Source organism: Adiantum capillus-veneris, chromosome 17 (assembly GCF_014529385.1).
Source record: "Adiantum capillus-veneris isolate H3 chromosome 17, ASM1452938v2, whole genome shotgun sequence".
In the NCBI taxonomy this organism is placed as follows: Eukaryota; Viridiplantae; Streptophyta; class Polypodiopsida; order Polypodiales; family Pteridaceae; genus Adiantum; species Adiantum capillus-veneris.
The window spans coordinates 128,206,845-128,229,290 of NC_140947.1; the positions used below are offsets into that span (position 1 = coordinate 128,206,845).

General features: G+C 42.0%; 1 protein-coding gene across 1 annotated transcript; it reads left to right on the forward strand.

The window, feature by feature from the left end:
* Positions 1 to 438: 438 nt before the first annotated feature.
* Positions 439 to 4,371, forward strand: QS (quinolinate synthase). Its single transcript, XM_086487427.1, has 7 exons — positions 439 to 1,404; positions 2,024 to 2,308; positions 2,390 to 2,608; positions 2,690 to 2,869; positions 2,969 to 3,469; positions 3,557 to 3,721; positions 3,818 to 4,371. The coding sequence occupies exons 1-7, from the start codon at positions 439 to 441 to the stop codon at positions 3,884 to 3,886; spliced, it is 2,385 nt and encodes a 794-aa protein (XP_086343553.1). The 3' UTR covers positions 3,887 to 4,371.
* The last annotated feature ends 18,075 nt before the right edge of the window (positions 4,372 to 22,446 follow it).

Sequence of the window (22,446 nt, forward strand, 5' to 3'; positions counted from 1 at the left end):
CTTGCTGCTCTTGTGGTTAGATGTGAGTTCAGAGAGTCGATGGCTTCTGCCTGTCTGAGTTCGAGTTCTCCCACCTCATTCCTTTTAATAGGCAAGGGTAATATGATTCCCTTGAGATGCAGGAAGGGCATCGGAAGGAATCTGTGAGATAAAGGAGTATAATAAGAGGAGAGCGAGTAGGTAGAACGAATTGAGTATGGGTGGACGATTTTGAAAAATTGGTGGAAAGCAAGGAACCAAAGCGAATCCTTGAGAGTCATTTTATGGATGGAAATGACGTCTTCGCCGACATAGATATCTCTCTCTCTCTCTCTCTCTCTCTCTCTCCCCCCATCCAGAGTCTCCAACTAAATTGAATAATTTGAATAGCCTTTATCTTTTCTTCGTGGGGTCACTACGTTTTCAAAGGACCATTTGGGTCTCACTTTAAAGATGAGAATGTTTTCTAGGTGGAAGGTTCATACACTCACAAAATGCAATACGAAAACCAAAAGCCCAGCATTTGCGTCATCACCTTCGTCGCCTTCCTTTCGCTCCTGCTATTTCAATTCGACGCCTGAGAGGGTAGCGCCATCGCTGCATACATTTTTGCCCCGTTCGTTCATTCACAGAAGTCGAGAGACTCAGCGGAGAGCTCGCCATCGCCGAGCTCTTCTTCCTCCATCCGCAAAAGCTTCTGAACTTCCCATGGCTTGTGCTCCTTCCAATCTTGCCACCGTCCGAGATGTACCTGCCACTTCCTTTACCTCTCGCTTCCCTCCAGCCTCTCTTGCTCATCACGTCCCTCTAACCCTCACCTTCAAGCTCCCCTCATGCAGGAGAAACGCTACCGCTCTTGTTACACCCTTCTGCGTTTCATTGGAAACCGTGCCTCAAATTCCCCCCGCCGATTTGCAAAAGTCAACTTCTGCAAAGGACAAATTGTCGAGTTTAGTTTCCAGTTTGAAGGCGATTGCAGATGTTAGAGATCGCACGGCTAAGCTTCTTGACTATGGAGCAAAGCTACCTCCATTTCCAAAGTCGGAAAGGATAGCTGAGAACAGGGTGATGGGGTGCACGGCCCAGGTTTGGGTGAAGGTGGAGCTAGGGCTTGATGACAGGGTGCATGTGGCAGCAGATAGCGACTCTGAGGTAACTAAAGGTTTCTGTGGAGTGCTTGTGGAGGCCCTAAACATGTCACAACCCCAAGAAGTTATGGCTCTCTCTTTGGATACGGTGGCTGGATTAGGGCTGGGATCTACCGCTTCCAGGTCCAACACTTGGTATAATGTGCTGGTCACCATGCAGAAACGGACAGAGATGGAGGTTGCAAAGGTGGAGGGAAGGAGAACATTTGAGCTTTTTCCATCTTTGCTTCTCTCCGCAGAAGATATCTCTGCACAGGGAAGCTTCGCCGTAGCACAGGTACGAAAAACTCTGTAATGAAGTAATCATACTCAAATTACATGCACCACATGCACAAGCACGGTGTTCATCTCCACTGCCTCCCTTAACCATAGGTACACACCGTTTCGGCTCATAATTGGCCAAGTTTCGTACTTTGCAGTATGCAAATTTTGAAGTTGCAAGTACATTCTCCTGTCTCTTTGTGAGCGTTCTTATGAATTGTAATTGTAATGACCCTTGCATGTGGGATGAATGAATGTGCATGCACGCATGTTTGTATGAGTCTTTTGTGTGTGTGTGTGTGTGTGTGTGTGTGTGTGTGTCTGAGAGAGAGAGAGAGAGAGAGAGAGAGAGAGAGAGAGAGAGAGAGAGAGAGAGAGAGAGAGAGAGAGTACGGGCCATCCGATCAGGTGGCAAAACCTGGTGAAACCCCCCCTCCCCTCCTCTCTTCTTTTTGTGTGTTGCAAGGCTTTGTTGTTCTATCAACTGTATTGTTGGATGGCCCGCTCCACTCATAGCTCACGATATTTGTGGACTGCTACTCATAGGGGAGATTTGAGCATAAGTTTGGGTGCGCCCTTCTGGGTCAAATGTCAGCCGAGCGTGATTTCAATATGTTCTATTCTCTTTCTGGCAGGCCAAATACCTGGAGCCAAGTCAGCCAAATGTACAGGAGCTTGCTGAACTGTTGAAAATGAAGCAAATTGGTGTTGTGGCACACTTCTACATGGATCCCGAAGTGCAAGGTGTTCTTGTTGCTGCCAAAGAAGCCTGGCCAAATATTTTTATTTCAGACTCATTGGTAATGGCAGACCGAGCTGTAAAGATGGCTGAGGCCGGCTGTAAACATATAGCGGTTTTAGGTGTGGACTTCATGTCAGAGAATGTACGTGCCATACTTGATAAAGCGGGCTACCAAGAGGTACTTTACTCTTTCAAAAAAGCTTTTAACAGTATGCCAGTCTTCTGCCATGAGATCCATATTGGTTGTGTTTGGTATCAGGTGAATGTGTACCGCATGTCAAGGGACCCAATAGGCTGTTCGTTAGCTGAAGCTGCTGAAAATGCAAAGTACCTTACCTTTCTTGAGGAAGCTAGTAAAAATTTCCCTGCTCTTCATGTCGTTTACATCAATACGTCTCTAGAGACGAAGGCTAAATCGCATGCTGTTGTACCCACTATCACTTGCACTTCTTCAAATGTGGTGCCAACAGTTTTGCAGGTTGGTATTATGTCTCTGCTTCCTGCTTTAGATATAGCATAGATGATCTAGATTGGTGACCTAAGTTTTGCATTTGGACAGGCGTTTGCCCAAGTTCCCAATCTGACCGTTTGGTATGGCCCAGATTCCTATATGGGTGCAAATCTAGCAGAACTATTCAGACAAATGGCAAACATGTCAGATGAAGAAATTGCAGCAATACATCCTATGCACAACAAACAGTCAATACTCTCTCTCTTGCCAAGGCTGCATTACTATCATGTAAGGCTCTTCAAACCACCCAACTCCCCCCCCCCCAAAACCCCCTCTCCCTCCTTTTCCTTGATCTATGACAGTGCCATGAACTGAGTGATTCTGCAGGATGGAGCTTGCATCGTGCATGACTTGTTTGGCCATGAGGTTGTTTCTCGTGTGCGCAAGGGTTATCGTGATGCTTTTCTTACTGCACACTTTGAGGTACCTGGTGAGATGTTTGCTCTGGCTATGGAGGCCAAGCAAAGAGGCATGGGAGTTGTGGGCTCAACACAGAATATTTTGGATTTTATCACAAGCCGTGTGCAAGAGGCTGTAGATCGAGATTTTGATGATAAGCTCCAGTTTGTGCTGGGTACAGAAGCAGGAATGGTTACTGCAATAGTTGGGGCAGTGAGGAAGCTTTTGATTGCTGGACGATCAGCAGGTAAAAGAGGAAAGGTTGACGTTGAAATAGTGTTTCCTGTGTCCTCGGAAGCTATTGCTACAGTGTCTCCTTCGAGTTCATCTCAGGAAAGTAGTATTGGAAAGCTCTCCATTGTACCTGGAGTTTCATCCGGTGAAGGCTGCTCAATCAATGGTGGATGTGCTTCCTGCCCTTACATGAAGGTAATAGGCAGCAGAAATGTGTAGTCTCACATTGTTTATGTCAAAGGAATCCGAATTGTCTTGTCTAATAATGGTATGATATTGTAGATGAATTCCTTGGATGCTTTGTTGAGGGTCTCCAAGTTGATTGCTACTCCCCTGGAACATTCTCTCAACTTGCAACAAGCAAAGAGGTTCAACACGAACGATATTTCCGGCATTTCTGTTGCTGATCTTGGTTGTGAGCCGATACTTCACATGAGGCATTTTCAGGTAAGTTGTGTAAGTTTGTTCTTTCTCTATGCTGTTATCAAGTCAGTATGATGCCAGGGAGTCTGAAATAAGGTTTTTCATTTTTTCTTTGTGCAGTCCAAGGGAAGCCTACCAGAAGCCTTGGTTGATCAGATACTATCAGGAACTGCGAAAGTTGTAAGATGATTGAGTACTCTGACGAGCCTCGGGTATGGTCCACAAGTCGCATTGAAGATGTGGCTGGATTGTAGTAGACACCCATGTCAGTTCTGCAGCATTTGATGGTGATGTTCATGGCACAGTTTCCTTTATCCATGAGGATGCCAGTCTGCTAAGAGAGCGGCAAAGGATTGCGGCGATTATAGTAAGGCTGATGTGAAGTGATAGTATTGGGCAATGGTGAGATTTGATGGAGCTTGGAGTGGTTTTAGTGGAGTTAGCTTGGAGTGGCTAAGAGCAGAAGGTGTGGGTTCGTTGGATCAGAGACCCTCAACAAAGAGTCCTCTTCTGACCTTCTCCATGTGGTTCAGTGTTGACACATTTCAGATAGCTGAGGACTCATCTACCTTTCAATATCAGTTGTTTTTTAGGTACCAAGATATCTATTTTGGATACTTACATGGGACACTGAATGGATTTTGGCAGTTGCATGTTGGGAAGCTTCATGAGTTGCCAATTGCTTTTCTGCTGTCAGAGCCTCTGCTTTTTGCAGGGGCTTGGATTTTACTGTGAGCACTCGCAGAGCTTGGTTGGTAAGGTGTCAGAAGGGAAGGGATAAGAGCTCCGTTTCCAATGGCAGTCAGCTCTTTTCTTTTTGTTGTTAGGAGTCTGTTGACGCTTTGTACAATTACTGGTCCACAGATTTTGCTCAATGCAGAGAATCAAGGTTCAGTGCACTGAATTAGGAGCGCGTTGCTTTCAAAAGTGTGAAAGTTTTGCAACTTTGAGTTGGTTTGCAAAGAGGAGGCTCTATCAAGAAGAGTGCTGATTATTTTCCAGATGATTGATCCGCATGCAATGGATGCCTCGGCTGGAAAAGCTCAAATTGTGCAGAAGTTATGTCAAATCTTCTGATGTTTGTTGTCATGTATGTACTGGTCAATTGCACGTGAAGGACATGCAAAGGTGGTTGCTTTGTGATGTAATGCAACTTAATGCTCTCCCTGATTACGAAATAAAAGGCCATGCAATATGGATATGTGATACCTCTTTCGACCTTGTTTGATGGTGTTGTCCAGCCTGAATGACTGATGAGAGTTAGTTGATGAAGTGTGTGTGTGCAAGGGGCTTAAGTTTGGGATTACCAATCATATGCCATGTCTTATGGATCACGACCCTTAATGTTGCTGCCTCAGCATTTACGACCAGTCTCCCGATAAAATACCTCTTTGGAGTGAGTGTAGACGGAATGTATGTGCTTATGGGGCAGAAATACACGGTCTGTGCTACTGTGTTGCCTTCTGGGCAGATTTGTGTAAAACGAAAGATATGAGCACAGGCTGTGTTTATGCAAAGCTTGTCGGGGTTTACTTCTTTGCAGAAGTGTTTTTCTTGTTGAAGGTTTGCATGTGGAGGTAGTAATAGCTTCAGTCCATGTCTGCACTACTTAGTATGAAAATTACCTAATTGGTGGTCAAGGAGTCTTGAAATAGATTTCAGAGGTTTTCAAACCATGTTAAAAGCATCGAGTAGGAGAGATCCGGAAAATTTCCAAGATGAACGTCGATATAAATACATGGACACTATGTTATTATGCACATTGTAGAACACGTCGACCGAACTTAGTCGAAACTTGAAATAGAATAATTGGCAAGCCTTAAAAGAAATGTCAAGTTTCAGAAATGTTTCCTCGAGGGCATTCGAGGAATGGGTTTCTTGACAATGGATTGGCGCTTAAGCTAAGTCAAAAAGTAGTTCTATGATTGGATGTTCCTATGCCCTAGTGCCCATTGGATTGAGAACGAACACACCCCACAGAACAATCAAGTTCTTGCATGGAGAATTGGTTACAAACCGAGGAATAAAGAGGGGCTGCTTACTTGCTCTTACCTCAAACCCCACACCTCTGACATCAGTTGTAAAGTGAATGGCCAAATCGAAGACAAAATAACAAAAATCAAAACCAAGATCTAGAAAACAAGTTCATTTGGTGAAATCCTCTTGTTTTTGCAAATATGTACCGGTGATTTGTGAACACTTAGATTCAAACTCAACACCTTGTGAAAGAGAGAGAGAGAGAGAGAGGGAGAGGGAGAGGGAGAGGGAGAGAAGATTGTTCGCTTTGCACTACTCACTATTAAATTTACAAATCTTGAAGCTTCAATTAATTTATTTTTGACACACCAAAGGGCCCACAGGGGGAGGTGCTTATCCCTTCCAAATATTAGCATTGTTACATGGTCAAGCAAGATCTATGTACAACCGTACAACCGGGCAAGAGCCACGCCTAGGCATCACCATGGCCACCTAATTGATGCACCACGTGCTGGGAACAACAGAGAGAACTCGTAGCAACAAGCTAGGAACCTCCTCGGGTGACCCACCCCAGGAGTATGCACTCGAGTGGCCAAGGGCAAGAGCCCTAGCAATGTGAACACCAAGTGAGCACAAGGTGCCCCTCTAGAGTGTGACCCAATGGGGGATTTGAACCCACAACCCGTAGGTTGAGAGGCCAAAGCCTTACAATTAGACCAACTCTTTGGGGGAAGTTTCAATAATATTTAGTGTTTAATGTAAAAGAAAAACCATTTGAGTGTCTAATTAACTTAAAATAATGACAGAATGGGGGCTCAATGATATGAGTGAATTTAAAAATTGTAGGCGAGTTGTCAAGTAGTGGAATATAGATTTGGAAGCACTTTTTGGAAAGTGCTTGACAATGCACTTCAATTTTTGCTCTTTAAGATTTAACAGTTGAAGCTTCATGCACTTTTTTGGTGATGGATTCGAATGCAAATCCGTCATGCCTTGGCCTGTGTATTCCAGCACATCAAGCAATCTCAACCGTCCATTGCATTAGCATTCTAACAGTGAACAAGAAAAATGCATGACGGATGGGAATCTCCCTCACCCCCACTGTTCTGGGACAGGGGATAGGCTCGGCCTCCGCCTCGCCTATTCCAGCCCGGAACATTGGGGGTGAGGGAGATTCCCCACCTCATCACATTGGGTCACGTTGGCATTTTATTTTATAACAAAAATAGGAAAGAAAGACGTGTGAGGCAAGAAACCCATAAAGAAACAAAGAAGATTCCAATGATTCAAAGTTCATACGAGAAGGTAGGTCAACAAACAACAAAAAATATTACACTATCTCAAGAGATGAAGAATCATGCTCGCATTCTAAAACTCCAAATTTTTATCTTTAAATGAAAGGGAAAGGCATATGAACTTCTTATAGGAACTTCAAAATTTTATCTTTGAATAAAAGGGAAAGACAAGGTCTTGTCATGCTCGTGTTGAGTCATGACATCATCCAGGGACCAAAATCACAACGGCTATCAGGGCAGCCACCCCTACGAACCCGCCCCCTTATCCTTGATACACAAAGTCCATTGTCAATATCTTTTAATGGCTAGGATTTTCCCTCGTCCTAGGCATATGAAGTTCTTATAAGAACTTCAAATTTTTATCTTTGAATAAAAGGGAAAGACATGTGAAGTTCTTATAAGAAGGGACCCTTTACAAACCAAAACAAACAAAGAAGATTTCAATGCTTCGCATACAAAGGTAGGGATGCCTATCCTCCTTGTTAATAAGAGGATTGCTCTAGAAAGCCACAAAACCTCGAGTCATAAAATTGGGCCCACTCCCCTTGGGGACCAGTCTACTTTACAATTATTCACAGCACTTCACATTGCTTGGAAATCAACTATCTAAATCCAAAAGGCAAATCTACTTTTCAATCATTCATAGCACTTCACATTGCTTGGTAACCAATTATATCCAAATCCAAAAGTTTGAAAGGATCACTATAATTGCATTTTCTTAGTTACTTCGTTAGCAATTTGTGCTCATTCAAAAAGCCGGCTCCTCATTCAACCACGTGGAGGAGCTTTTGAAACGGCAAGTGGAAGCTTTATTAATCACTAGCTTACCAATGCTTTCAAATGGCAATTTTATACAGTTTCTCAAGCTCACTCATGAGTGCACATAGAACCACTCAGTATATCTCTCTCATATCGCTTTTGAATGTCTATATGTTTTTTCTCTTCCCACTCCCGAGGAGAGTAACTAAGGGAGAAGGTAAAGGGAGGCAATGAGGAAGGGGCCAATAGATTTAGAAACTCTTGCTCATGAGATAGTACTACTCATAATGGCAGAACCTCTCTCTAATATGCTCTTAGAGAAGTCGACCCATTGCACCAAGAGAGGACTTGAAGGTAGCAGTTGTCTTAATCTAGCACTTTCTTGTCACATGCCCATGGTGGGGTCCTTGCACTTGTAGAATGTCCACCAAATAAGCCCTCTCAAAGTGGCTAGTTCAAAAGGAGTTCAGATTCTCTACCAACCCACAACTTGCCCCCAAAAGCTAGTGATATTGTAATGTGCATATTGCTCCACGAATATTGTCATGATTCATCCTCGTTGTGCACAATAGCTTCATTTTAACATCCAGAGCAAGCTCCTATATCCATAGCAACACCAGTAGGGACAGGATATCTGCATGCCACAAAGGAGGTCCTCCTGCCACCACGAGCACAACCTTGTCCGAATGGCCATTAGTCTGCAAAAATACCCAAAAGATGAGACAATCTCTCGACCACAGGCTAGCATGCCGAAAGCCTTCGAAACCTAGACAACATCCAACATCCCATCACTGAAACAGCATGACAATCACCAAACAAGCAATGAAAATTGCAAAGACCAAGAAACTCATCCAGAGCAAAAAGCCGTACCTCCACTGAATCCTACCGATGTAAAATAGGCTAGCACAAAAGCCCTTCGCCAAGATCTAGCAAACCCCGCATTGTTTGAAATAGAGTTGCAGAGAATCACACACAGCTTGGAGAAGATGAAGAAGAGTATGTATTGCTTAGTGCACAATGAAAGATAAGTTAGCCCTAGAGTGATGGGCGTATATACAATAATGCGCGGGGAAAAAACCTCCTAATGAGGGAAAAAATGCCATGGTGGTCCTAAGTGTGTTCACACACATCACTACCACGTGTATATGGTAACAAATCCGCCCTAGGAGTGATGCAGTGAACGAGAGTTGACACATAATGTATAGGGAAGTGCCATGCCCTGTGTGCATGATCAATCCACAAAGGGAAGTAAGCCCAAAGCTTTGCGGAAAGCTTCGAAATTCTCATGAATCAATGCCTTTGTGAATAGGATGCAAGGTTATCCTGTGTTGGCATATAAGCCAAGATGATCTCTCCCGCTGAGTGTCCCTCTTAGAGTGGTAATGCACCTCAATGTGCTTTGTGTGAGCATGAAAAACTGGGTTCCTCGCAATTGCTAATGCGCTTTAACAATCAGTGTAGATGATGTTGGCAATGTCCAATCCAACACCCAAATCATCCATAAGGCGTCTGATCCATACTCACTCAACCGTAGCTATGAAGACGGCCATGTAATCAACCTCACAATTGGAAGTGGTCACATTAGATTTATTCTTGCTCAACCATGATATGCATGAACTGCCGAGCATGAAACAAAAATCACTTGTGGACACTCGCGTGTCAAAACAACTAGCCCAATCTGAGTCCAAAAAGCATGTAAATCTGGCGGTATTGATCCCCCCTTGGGATAAAGCAAGCCAAGATGCAAAGTGCCACTCAAGTAGCGGAAAATCCTCTTGACAGTTTGCCAATGCTTAGACCTTGGGCTATGCATAAATCTGCTAACCTATGAGACTACAAAATGAATATCCGACCTCGTATTTCCTACATAAATAAGGCAGCCAAAAACAATTTGGTAAAGAGTGACATCGATAGGATCACGAGCATCATGAAGACTCAATTTCAAACCTGTTCCCATGGGAGTAGCAATAGGTTTGCAGTCCTCAAGTCCAAACTTGCAATGCCTCTATGTAATTTGTTTGGCACAAGGCAATACCACCATCACACTGCATAAACTGGATGCCCAAGTAATGATGCAACATACCCAAATATTTCATCTTGAAAGTAGCATTGATATTAGTCTTATATTCAACAATATGTGCCTCATTCGGACCAGTGATCAACCAATCATCCACATATAGAACAACAATGAGAAGTACATCACCCTTACGCTTTACATACAAAGTGCTTTCTGTTGGACTGTCACGAAAGCCTCGTTTGACCAAATGAGTGTCAGCTTTCTCATACCAAACATAAGGAGACTGCTTCAAACCATACAAAGCTTTCTTACATTTGTACACTTTATCTTCTTTCTCTTTAATGAAAAAACCATGAGGCTACGTTACATAAACTTCCTCAAATATGTCACCATTCAAGAAAGCAGTAACAATATTTGATTGATGTACATCCCATGAAAAATGAGCTACCAATACACATAGAAAATGCATAGTAGTCATACAACAAGTGGGAGAAAAAGTCTCTTCATAATCTATGCCTTTTTGTTGTGCATAGCCTTTTGCAACAACTCGAGCCTTATAGCGATCAATCTCACCATCTGACTTGCGTTTCAACTTGTAGACCTACTTTCTATCAATGGCCTTTTTTTTTTCTAGGAGGCAAATCACATAAAGTCCATGTGTCATTTTCTATAAGTGCATCATATTGTGATTGCATGGCAGCCATCTAAGTTTTTGATGCATGGCGAGAACTTGAACGAGTACAACTAGACAAAGGTGCATCCAATCTACTGTCACATAAAGTATGCACCAACCATTTTGGCATACCTCTCGCCCGCTCATTCTCATCCCTTTCTATATCAAGTACATCATGTACATCTGCATCAGAATTAAGCTGATCTGTAGCATTTCCAAAAATTCCCATAGGCTATACATTTGCCTCATTTGAATTTACATTCAAATTTCCACCAATGAAAAGAGGCAACAAATTGTCATAAATTTCGTGTGAGCTCACATTACTGTCTCTAGTACGTGACAGCAAGGGTTGAACAAAATCTTCTACAAACACAACATCTTGTGACACCAAAATACACTTTCTTTGCGGATGGTACAACATGTAACCTTTGCTTTCAGTACTACAACCAACAAAAATGTGGCATTGTACATTGGTGTTTTATCCTAAGCTCATGAGACATATACTCCCCCCCTCGATTTGAATGGAGGGTCCCTATAGTACATTTAGAGACATTTTTAGCCATAGCCAGAAATGATTTGAAGCACCTAAACACTTCAGACTTAGCATTAAGTGGATACCCATGCATGCTTGGAGTAATCATCAATGAAAGTCATAAAGTAAAGGTAATTGCCCAAGGACGGAGTTTCCATGGTGGGTCCACAAACATCACTATGCACAAGTTGCAATCTTCATGTAGCCCTAATTGAACCATCCTTTGGAGATTTTGAATGTTGCACCTTACCAAAAATACAACCTTCACAAACATGCCTCATAGGTGCTTCAACAGGTGGCAAAGAAGCAACCATATCAAATTTTTGCAAATGCACAAAAATGGAAAAATTCAGATGTCTGAAACGTGCGTGCCAAAGTTTTGCATCTGAAACAACCATTGAATCCACAAATGCATTTGAAAGATTCTACCCACACTTTTCATACAAAGTGACCTTATACAACCCATGACAGAAAATGCCAGATGCAACAATTTCATCACCAAAACTAAGATCATGAACTGTACATCTGCCATCCACAAATTTCACAACAAGAACAGTCTAGCAAGTGTAGATACAGAGAAAATGCTCTTTTTTATCCTAGGTACATAAAGTACATCAACAAGTGTGAAAGAATTGCCATTCGTAGCAGTCAGCACAATCTTTCCTACTCCCTTGACCAGATAAGAGGCATTGTTGGCATAAGTGACTGAATATCCATGAGGAACATCCTCAAGAGAGGTAAACAAGTCATGAGGAGAAGTAATGTGCTTTGTAGCACCATTGCAAAGTACCACACATAAGTATCTGCAGCAACTAACATATATGCATCATGAACAGAAGGATCATAAGTGCATTCTACACTAAAATCCCATTCTGCATCTACATCAGCATCACAATCTCCTTTCACAGAAGACTCTACAATAGCTACACTTTAAGTGGAACCAACCTCTTTCTTCTTAGCCTCTTTTGCCTTCAACTTAGGACACTACTTGATCAACGCACCTTCTTTTTGTCCTTTTCACTAGAACCCCAGACGAGGTTTTGCCAACAAACGCATTGGAAACAGGTGATTTTCCACTTGCCAAAGAACCATGAGAAATGACTCCACTGTTGTTACCACTTTTTCTTTGAGCAAAAATAAAAGCCTGTTCAACTGCACACTGTTTAGCCCTGATTTTTCTTGAAAGTGACTCTTGCAACAGCAATGTGCATATTGAATCAAACTTGACAACTTCAAGATTTCCTTGGGTCATAAGTCTCCAAGTACTAGAAAAAGTCTAGTAAGAATTTGGCAAACCATCAAGAACAGTTTGCACAAGGGAATTATCATAAATGACTTCACTTGTAGAAATAAGTTGCTCATTAATATCCTTAATACTAGGAAGGAAAGTGTCCATTTCATCTTCCTCATGCATAATCTTTGATTCCATCTCTTTACTCTACAATGAAATTTTAGCCTCATTGTGACTTACATAAAGACCAACCAGAATATCTCAAGCCTATTTTGGAGATTTAGCTGAGTGAATGTAAGGAGTAAAAGTGCTTCACAGACAATGTAATCAATGCATGAGCCTGCACATCTCTAACATCCCAAAAAGATTGCTAAGCCGTAAGCAAAATAGCTCTGGTAGCAACAACCCTGTCACCAAAACCTACAACATTCTCAACATTGTCTGTATCCTCTAAACTAGGGCGTACATCAATGCCTTACACAATATTTCAAATTCCCTTTGACACAAGAACATGTTGCATCATGTAAGCCCACAGTGGGTAATTTTCCCCATCTAATTTATCGTCACAACAACAAACATCTTGAACACATATGTATTGTTGTCAGCCATGGTGAATGCATACACCTGATGTGAAAATTGCCCAAAAAGAGGAGAAATGAGGAGGGACTAATTTATTATACATAACACAATGTAAAGAAGACTGTAAGGGACCTATTATGCAAAAAATGGCACTGAAAGAAATTCTACACAAAATGATAAAATTGCCCACGTAGTATTGCCTGTAGTGGAAACAGAGGTCAAAAAGAGCCCAAATGGAATTTCTAAGCAAACCAAACTCTATGAGTTTCCCATATTATTTTTCAACCTGCTGACATTCACCAAAATTTGAGAAAGTGAGCAGGTGTGTGCTTGCGATCAAGCCCGAGAAGATGCAACCTGCTCTGATACCAATTGTTGGAAAGAGGGTTACAGAGAAACACACACAACTTGGAGAAGATGAAGAAGCTCAATGCACACAACAGAGAGTATGTATTGCTTTAGTGCACAATGAAAGATAAGTTATCCCTAGAGTGATGGGCATATATACAATACACGGGGGGAAAAACCTCCTAGTGAGGGAAAAAATTCCCGACGGAGGCTAAGTGTGTTCACACACATCATTACCACATGTATATGGTAACACACATTCTGTCCAACATGATGCATCGAAGACAAAGCGGAATACCGAGAGTGGGGGCCCCCGAACTCTGAAGCTTTGCCTACTCTCCATAGCCCGCATCCCCCCTCACGTTGAGAACCATCCAGTGCTCTCAATCTCTCCCCAAGCCGAAGAAGAGCACATGTTACTTGCACAAGGCAGGAGGCCCACAAGGCGCCTTGCATGCAAAAATTTAGGGCTCGAGCCTGCGAGACAAAGGCAAAGAAGCTGCCAAGACACGGCTCCCCCTCCTCCTAGATGCAACTCCGTTGCAGAGGCCTCTCCCCACCTCACTTCCATCTCTTGCACGACAGAGCCTCGCGAACCCTAGAATGCATTTTGTGAGAGATAGCTCTTAAACTTACTTCCAAAAAGAAAATATCCTTTAGTCTTCAATGCTTTGGAGCCTTTGCTTTACGGATACATGTTTAACACTAGGAGGTGCACTTTTGTAGTTTCTCCCCTATGCTTGTTTTAACAAGGGAAAAAGGGCCATAGAAGTTACCAAACTAGAAAAGAGCAATGTAGACATCTTCTGTCTCTAGACCATCATACATTTTTTTTGCATCGATCGCATTTTGCATGTGAAAAAGCAGAAGTCTATTGATGATTCTCTCTCTCTCTCTCTCTCTCTCTCTCTCTCCCCCCCTAGTGTTAAACATGTATCCCTAAAGCAAAGGCTCCAAAGCATTGAAGGCTAAAGGATATTTTCTTTTTGGAAGTAAGTTTAAGAGCTGTGTGTGTGTGTGTGTGCGCGCGCGCGCGCGTGCGTGTGCGCGCGCCATTATGCTGCATAATTTCTTTATATATCATTTTGCATATAGATATTTGTGTGCTTGTAAATATTAGACTCAAATAGTTGTGTCAAATCTCTTTTATGGACATAAGAATATACTTACATATCCAATGGTTGGCAGCTAAGGTGTACATATGGATCCAAAAGACTGGGAAGATAGGGTTTTCCAAGAACGAAATTCTCCTAGGAGGGGAAGGGATGAAAAGCCAAGCACTTTTGATATGTACTCAAGTTGTTAGACTCTACTTCTTCCATCATATCTGAAAGACTAGGAACGGCCGAGTGTTCGCCCAGGATCTCTCGATAGCCATCTACTTGGAGATTATCCAAGAAAGTAGGGAAACTCTTATTGGGATTGGAAAAACCAAGATCTCAAACGAGTGGAATATGGTAACTCTCACCATTAGGTCTCTGACGATTTGATGTATGTGAGGTTCGGGCTCCTTGTGAAAAGCCTAATCATCGGTCTCCATTGGAATGTATGTGGCCATGGCTCGAATTGAGCATGGTGCTGATGTAATGGTTTACTCTTTTTGATATAACATCTCACATATTATATATGCATATGGCTTTAAAAACAAGGTGAGAACTCATAGTGGCCTGCACTTGCAAAGAAAGTAATCCACATAAGAAAATGGCATTACAAAGATCACACAACATTCAAGTGTGCTGAGTACTAGTAATTCCATCCTCTGCATGGTCTCAGGTTTAAAGAGACCATCAGGTGCAACCTGCATGAGATATATACCAGACATATAGAGATATCAAAAGATTGAAAAATTGCTGAAATCTTAAGAAACACTCAAAGAGCATGCTACCACTATGAGTTCAACTGTCCTATATTCACTTGTGCAAGCATGATTCTAGCTGCACAAAATAGTGCACATAAACGTACTCTCAGCGCTCAATTTGCAAAAAATTAAAAAAAGGGGGGGCAACCAAGGTACTAAACGACTAATAAACCCATAACGATGACGCCTGGAAATAAAGCAAGAAAAATATAAGATTGAAAATGAAACCTGAAGTTCAAGAATTATCGGGATGTCTACTTCTTCCATTTTGGCAGTCAGAGGATATAGATGCAACATATAGAAGTTGAATCATCCAAGATTTCCCCATCTCCAAATTATTTATGATTAAATCTCACCAATGAAACTTGACAAAATAAAGCATTTCATTTATTCATATCATTCAGTTGGCATACCGAAAACTGGCAGCGGGAGAGGAAGCGATCGACATAATTGATAGAGAGAGGACCTGTCAGTGCGCGAGAATTGTAAAAAACCTGAACCTTTATCCTTGCAAACATTGCTAAGTTAAGAAGTGTGAGACAAATACAACTCTTGCAGAAGCCTAAGGGAGAATTTAACTAGGCAAGACAATGGGGAGTGTGGAAAAAACCGGATCAGATGAGGCCACAATGCACCCTACATATTCAACAGATAATGCACAACCATGATGTGGAAAACGAGCTTGATTAATGCAAAATTAATTGACGCAAATACAGATAGGAACAAGTGCACATATAGTTGTTTAGAAAGAGAGACCCCAACATTTTCTATGCATAGCGTGTCTGATGGTTCAACCAAGGCACCTAATCTACATTGCTGGCAATGAGGAGCTTAACGCATGCCCTGAAGCAACAGTTTGTACAACCTTAACCATGACCGCTGGCTACAGTGATGTGCTTTTCACAAACACTATCTCGAGTATTGCACTTCAACATCGGTTTGCTGCACTACAACAACTGCCACCATGTCGTCCATGCTGTGTAGTAACTTCTAGTGTGTCCTCTTCACAACCTGTGAAACACAGGCAGCTGCCAACGCACTAAAACCGCATTGACTTCTCTAAACAATCAGCACAAAAAACTTGCAAGCATTAACTCCCTCGTCCACGCATTGTAGGTACATCAGAATACACAGGCTTTAAAAACATAAAACTAAAACGGCACTGAATCCCATACACAATCAGCACAGAAAACATGCAAGCATTAACTCTCTCACACACACAACCAAGCACACAGACAAGTGACGACACCATGATCTCTCTCTCTCTCTCTCTCTCTCTCTCTCTCTCTCTCTCTCTCTCTCTCTCTCTCTCTCTCTCTCTCTCTCTCTCTCTCTCTCTCTCTCTCTCTCTCTCTCTCTCTCTCTCTCTCTCTCTCTCTCTCTCTCTCTCTCTCTCTGGGCACGATCTGCACGCAGTTCTTCACACGCGAACGGAGATACCGATTTCAGAGAGCTTCCCATGTTTTGATGCCTACATGCCAACAACTGAGCACGAAATGGATACTACTCCAAGCATAAGAATTCCAGCCACTTCATCTCTCACAAACCTCGCTTACATGAGAGATTATTGGGCTGCAAAGAAGCGTCAACAAAGAAGCAAGTAAAGGTTTCCCAACATCATTGGGAGAGTTTCAACATGCAAGTCAAGGAAGAATATTTTCTCAGCAGTGGCCCAATGTTGGCGCAACCAAACACGAGGTCTTTCGGCTAGCAAGCAAAAGGAGCTCTTCCAGGAACTACTCCAACATTGTACATTTTCAAAGCTCCAAGTTGCCAATGTTGATTTTGGTCTTGTGTCTGGCATCCGCAATACACTTACACAACTCAAGGTCCCTCGTTTTGCAAACGAACTTTTCATCAAGAAAACCTCTTTGAGTATGGTTTTAAATACTACAGGTGGCTCAGTAGTGAATCGGTCTATAATTGCAACACTATTAGATGTTCATCGTAGGAACATTGCAGCGGCAACTTCTCGGCTACACAAGAAAGATGAGAATGAAGTGTTACCATTGTTTGCCTGTCAAAGATTGCTTCATCGTGGGACCCATGTAAATTCTATAACAAGGGATATAGTCTATGCCTTCTGGTCATTGGAGACTAGGGTCTCTCCTAATAAAAAGGACATTTGTAAATTCAAAATTGAAGAGAAGAGTGTTGTGAAACATCCGGTTCAATTTCTAGATGACTCTCAGGTACATCATATCATTTTTTGTTAATGTTGCCTCTTACTTGGGTTATGTATAGTATTAATTGGTTTGAATTTGGTAATATACAGCCATGTACATAGTTTTAAGGGGAGCAATTATACCTCTTACGGGAATATTCTTTGAGGCCGAGGAAGGTAGTAATCATTCTGAAGCTTTACAGAGGTCTAGGTATTTTTTGTTACATATTATACCCAATTGATATTTCAAAAAGACCTTCAACTCACAATGCCAAAATTTTCTCACCTGGGTACTTGTCAAAAGATATAATCAAATGGTGAGGAACTTTGGTATTTCATCAAATGATTCTTCAAAACTTAGAGCTGTATTGTACCCATAGCATCAATTTTGTTATTTTAGAATGGTTTGGTAAGTCGATGGGACTGGTATTATCATGTCTCTTTGTAGTATTGTTTGTTCGGTTATCTTAACTTTAGAGTGCCAAGAGTTCCCAACTTGGCACTTTACAATATTGTTGCTAGTATTTGCACAGTGCCAAGTCATTGAGACTTTGGAACTTTGGTACTTCATCAAACGATTCTTCAAAACTTAAGAGTTGACCAGCATCCAAAGCACCACTCTTGGTACTTTAGGATGGATTGGGTACTATCTCTCAATACCAAGTCCATGGGACTGCTATTATCATGTCTCTTTGTAGTGTTTTTTGTTTGGTAATCTTAACTTTAGAGTACCCAGAGTTCCCAACCTGGTACTTCACAATGTTGTGTATACTTTTTGCACAGTACCAAGTCATTGAGACTTTGGAACTTTGGTAGTTTATTAAATGATTCTTCAGAGCTGACCAACACCCAAAGCACCAATCTTGGTACTTTAGGATGGCCTTGGTACTATCTCTCAGTACCAAGTCCATGGGATTTCTATTATCATGTATCTTTGTATTATTCTTTGTCTGGTAATCTTAACTTTAGAGTACCCAGAGTTCCCAACTTGGTACTTCACAATGCTATGTGTAGTATTTTCACAGTACCAAGTCATTGAGGCTTTGGAACGTTGGTAGTTCATCAAATGATTCTTCAAAACTTAGAGTAGTACAACACCCAAACCACCAATCCTGGTACTCTGCAATTTGCATAGTATCAAGTCCCTCGGACTAGTACCCAGAGTTCCAAACATGGCACTTTACAATGTTGTGGGTAGTTTTTCACATTACCAGGTCATTAACACTTTGGAACTTTGGTACTTCATCCAATGACCTTACAAAACTTAAGGCTAGTTAGTACCCAAAGCACTCACTTTGGAGCTTTACAATGGCTTGGGTACTAGTTTCACAGTACCAAGTCTTCGAGGCTGGTACTGTGTTGAATTCTGTGTTAGCTGAATTATTAGTTTCAAATTTGGTACTTTACTATCAACTTTTGGGTATGTCTATTGCAACTTTTAAAGCTTGCATCTCTGTGTAATCCTCAAGGATTCTAACCTACATTATTTTTGTATCTCACGTGGAACTGTACAAGAAATTCAAACCAATGCACCCCACGATCAAGCTGTCTCTTAGTTCTTTTGAGGCCTTGAAGCCATTCTTTGTTCAAAAGCTAGAACATTATACTTGTGCTGTGTGTATCATGTGCAAATGTTATTCCTCAGGGAGGCTTTCAATCACATGCGGAAAAATAAGTTTGGGCATCATGGAAAAGCTCAGACCTGTAGATGTTTCGTGTGTTGTAGCAATAATGATGTAAATCAGTGCTCTGCAAACCAAGTAGTATGGCAGCACACAAGTAGTTTGTGGGAATCCATTTTGTGTCCAAAGCTGGTTGACAACGAGTTCCATGCAAAGAAATGCTTGGTCGGGTAATGTTCTCAATGTGGTGTAAGCACGTTGCCCTTCTGCCCAAATGAGATTTCCAACGATAGCAAGGAGGTGTCTGTCAAGGTGTTCATGGATGTCAACAGAGGACATGTGGCTGACAATGGAAGTGAAAATAAAAGAAAAGAATTGGTTCCACAAAGAATGTTAGGTGCTTCTTTCCATGGCCTTTTTGCAAAGCATCTAAAATATTTCATCAAGCACAACTTCATCTTTCCGTGGCAGGCACAACAGTTTAAAGAAAGCATGCTTATATTTTTTGTTGTATCCATAATTGACTTTGCGGAGAATTAAGTACATAATGAAATACAATCGATGTATTGTTGGTCAACACAAGTGACAATCCTTGTGCATATTACATATGTTAGAAATTTGAGAGGTGCCGTACAAAAGACACTGCATTTCTACATATCTGATGATAAGCAGCATGAAATACAATCGATGCATTGTTGGTCAACACAAGTGACAATCCTTGTGCATATTACATATGTTAGAAATTTGAGAGGTGCCGTACAAAAGACACTGAATTTCTACATATCTGATGATAAGCAGCATGATACTTTGTTTGTGCAACATTGCTTTATGATTCATGACAGGTGACTGAAAGATCAAGGTCACCGTTTGTGATATCATTGGGTGTGGTCAGATGGTGCAACATCGCAATTCAAGGCACGTTGACCTTTTTACTTTGTTTCCAGTTACCTCGATTGACAGGCTTGCACATGATGTGGAACTTCTCCGCATTGGGGCATGGAAAAGGTTATCAAGAGAACACTAGCGCATGAGGACGTGAAACCAGATGGGGCATAGATGAAGGGTGCGACTGATGCTGTTAATTTTCTAAAGGAAAAATTTGGAGACATGTCTGGGTCACACAAATCTAACACAGAGAGTGTTTTGGTTGGTTTCAAGAGATGAAGTGCAATGGGATATCCAGTGGGAATGTCAATGAATCCAAGGTTTGCGTGCGACCCATTGTGTATATGGTTATTCACTTGAGAACCCATGCGCTCTACGTCTTTGTACACTCTCATGCTTTTGTGATGCGTGTTTAAGTGGTCAATGGAGGAGATGCAAGAGCAATCAATACATTGAAGAATGGAAATACGTATCCATTGTACCGGTGCAAGAGGTGGACAATGAGGATAGTGAGGAAGAGGAGGGAGCCAGGGAGGATGATAGGAACATGACAACTGTAGCAATGAGATTGGACATCAACTTTCCAATGTACGAGGGCAACCCATAGACAATGTGTGAAATGTTGTCTGTTGGGAACAACTTTGCAGTGAAGCATTAGGAGAAATATGAACCTTGCATGGGCCTTGTAAGGAATCCTAATTTTTAGGGATTAAGGCTAATGTTGTGTGGGGTTTAGGGGGCAAGGGCATTGAAGAAGGTAGTTTTGAGTAGGCTTTTCTAGCCTTTTTTTAAGACAAATGTAGGATGTGGACCTAAAGGGTTACTTTCTCTCTCTAGCTTTTTTTAAAGTAAAGGAAGCATAGGGGTGTGTCCACATCAGCAAAAACGTGGGTCACAAAGAGACAAATTTTTTATTTTATTTTTTAATTCATTTTTACTTGTTTCTAACTTAAAACTCCCTCCCAACATATATACATATCCAAAAATCATTTTTTGACCCATTTTTTAACCCACAAGCTTAGAAAGTCCATTTTTTCAAAACTCTTTTCCCCCAAAAAGTAATAAACATTTTGTTCTCTCCTCCTCCTCCCTCCTCCCTCCTCCCTCCTCTCTCTCTCTCCCTATCCTCTCCCTCCCTGCCCCTACCTTCCTCCTCCCCAATCTCTCCCTCCCCCACCTCCCTCCTTCTCTCCTCCCATCTTCCTCAACCTCTCTACCCTTCCCCCTCTATCTTTTCATCATTTTCTTCCTCATGCAACAGCTTCCATGGTGCTCACGGACATCACAAATGGTTTGCTTCCACCACCACGTACTCCGCACACCAAAAGCATACATATTCGCTTACCCACGGCATTTGCACCGAAGACCACTAGTGAAGGTGATCAAAGGTCATCACAGGAACGTCGCACCGCTTGTGAGACCAATGTTGACATTTGGGTGTATGGCCATTTGTACCCTTACGATCCTATAAGCCGCTTCCATCCACCGTTTAATAGCCTTTCCACATTTCCTCAATTTCTTGGGAGGGGAGAAGCAGGTTTGTTAGGCTATTGCAAGCGGTTGTGTATGGGTGCAGGTGCTTCTTTGCATATGTGGATGCATGAATGTCAAGCTCTTCACCTCAAGACGACGGCATTACAAGAGAGTGTTTCCTCTTCAGAGAGGGTAGTTAAAACTCTTGAACAACAAATGCAAGAAAAGGAGTCCCACATCCAGAAGCTTACCAACACCATCACATACTTGAAAGAAACACCCCTTGGTGCAAGGGAACGCAAACGCACATATTCATCCATTGAAACTCTTGCACATTCGGGAGGAGCACGCAAACGACGAGTTACAGCCACAAGGTGATTTGGTCTTTACTTGCATGATGCATTCTTACTTCACACTATTTTCTAACATTTATGTTTATTTGTTGCTAGAAACTTCATCCAGGAGGCATGCGGTGGAACAAGCCAAGATGATCGAGTCAACCTTCTCACTAGCTGTCTCAATACCCAGGACGTGATTTCTACCTTACAATCACCTGGAGGTAAGCACATTAAGGATGCAGTCACCAAGGACCTTATGCGTAAATTAAGAAATGTGGTTAGTGATGATGACGTTCAACAAGCTTGTGATGAGGCTGGAATCAGCACCAAAGCATATCAGACTATTTTCCAACTCCTAAAGGATGCCCTCAAAGAACATGGCATTGTGGAAAACCTATTTCCCGTTCCTCACAAGGTCAGGCTCGTAAAGAAGGCCACAAACGAAGATGTGTTCTCCCGCATTGGGACATACCTACACATTGAGGACACAATGACAACTTCCCTTTATGCTTCGTGCGCAACAAAGACAAGGGGCAAAGGTAAGAAACAATCCATAAGACCTTCGGAGAAGGGCTTTCCTTACACAATGTGGAACAATATTTTCGTGGATCTTAGAAGGCTTCAAGAAGCCATGCTTAGATTTTACGAGTTACCTGAAGAAGGTGACACACTTTACTTTTTTCTTTGGTATTATTCTTATCATAGACTCTGAAGTTTAAGGTCTTAGCACTATTTATTTTGTAGTGCTTGGCACAAAAGTCGCTTTTGTGCTGAAACTCGATGAGTGTCAAATAGTGAAAGACCGAAGGTTAGAGAGGCTAAGTGTCACTCTAATGAACAAGGCCCTTCTGCAAACCAAGCAAAGGGATTCAGTCGAGCCATCTCCCACCCCATATTTTAGCGTGCAATCAGAGAAAGACATTTGGTGGTTGGGTGCTATTGAGGTGCCCAAGGAGACCAATGGAGTACTTTCATGGATTTTTGAGAGAACTCCATGG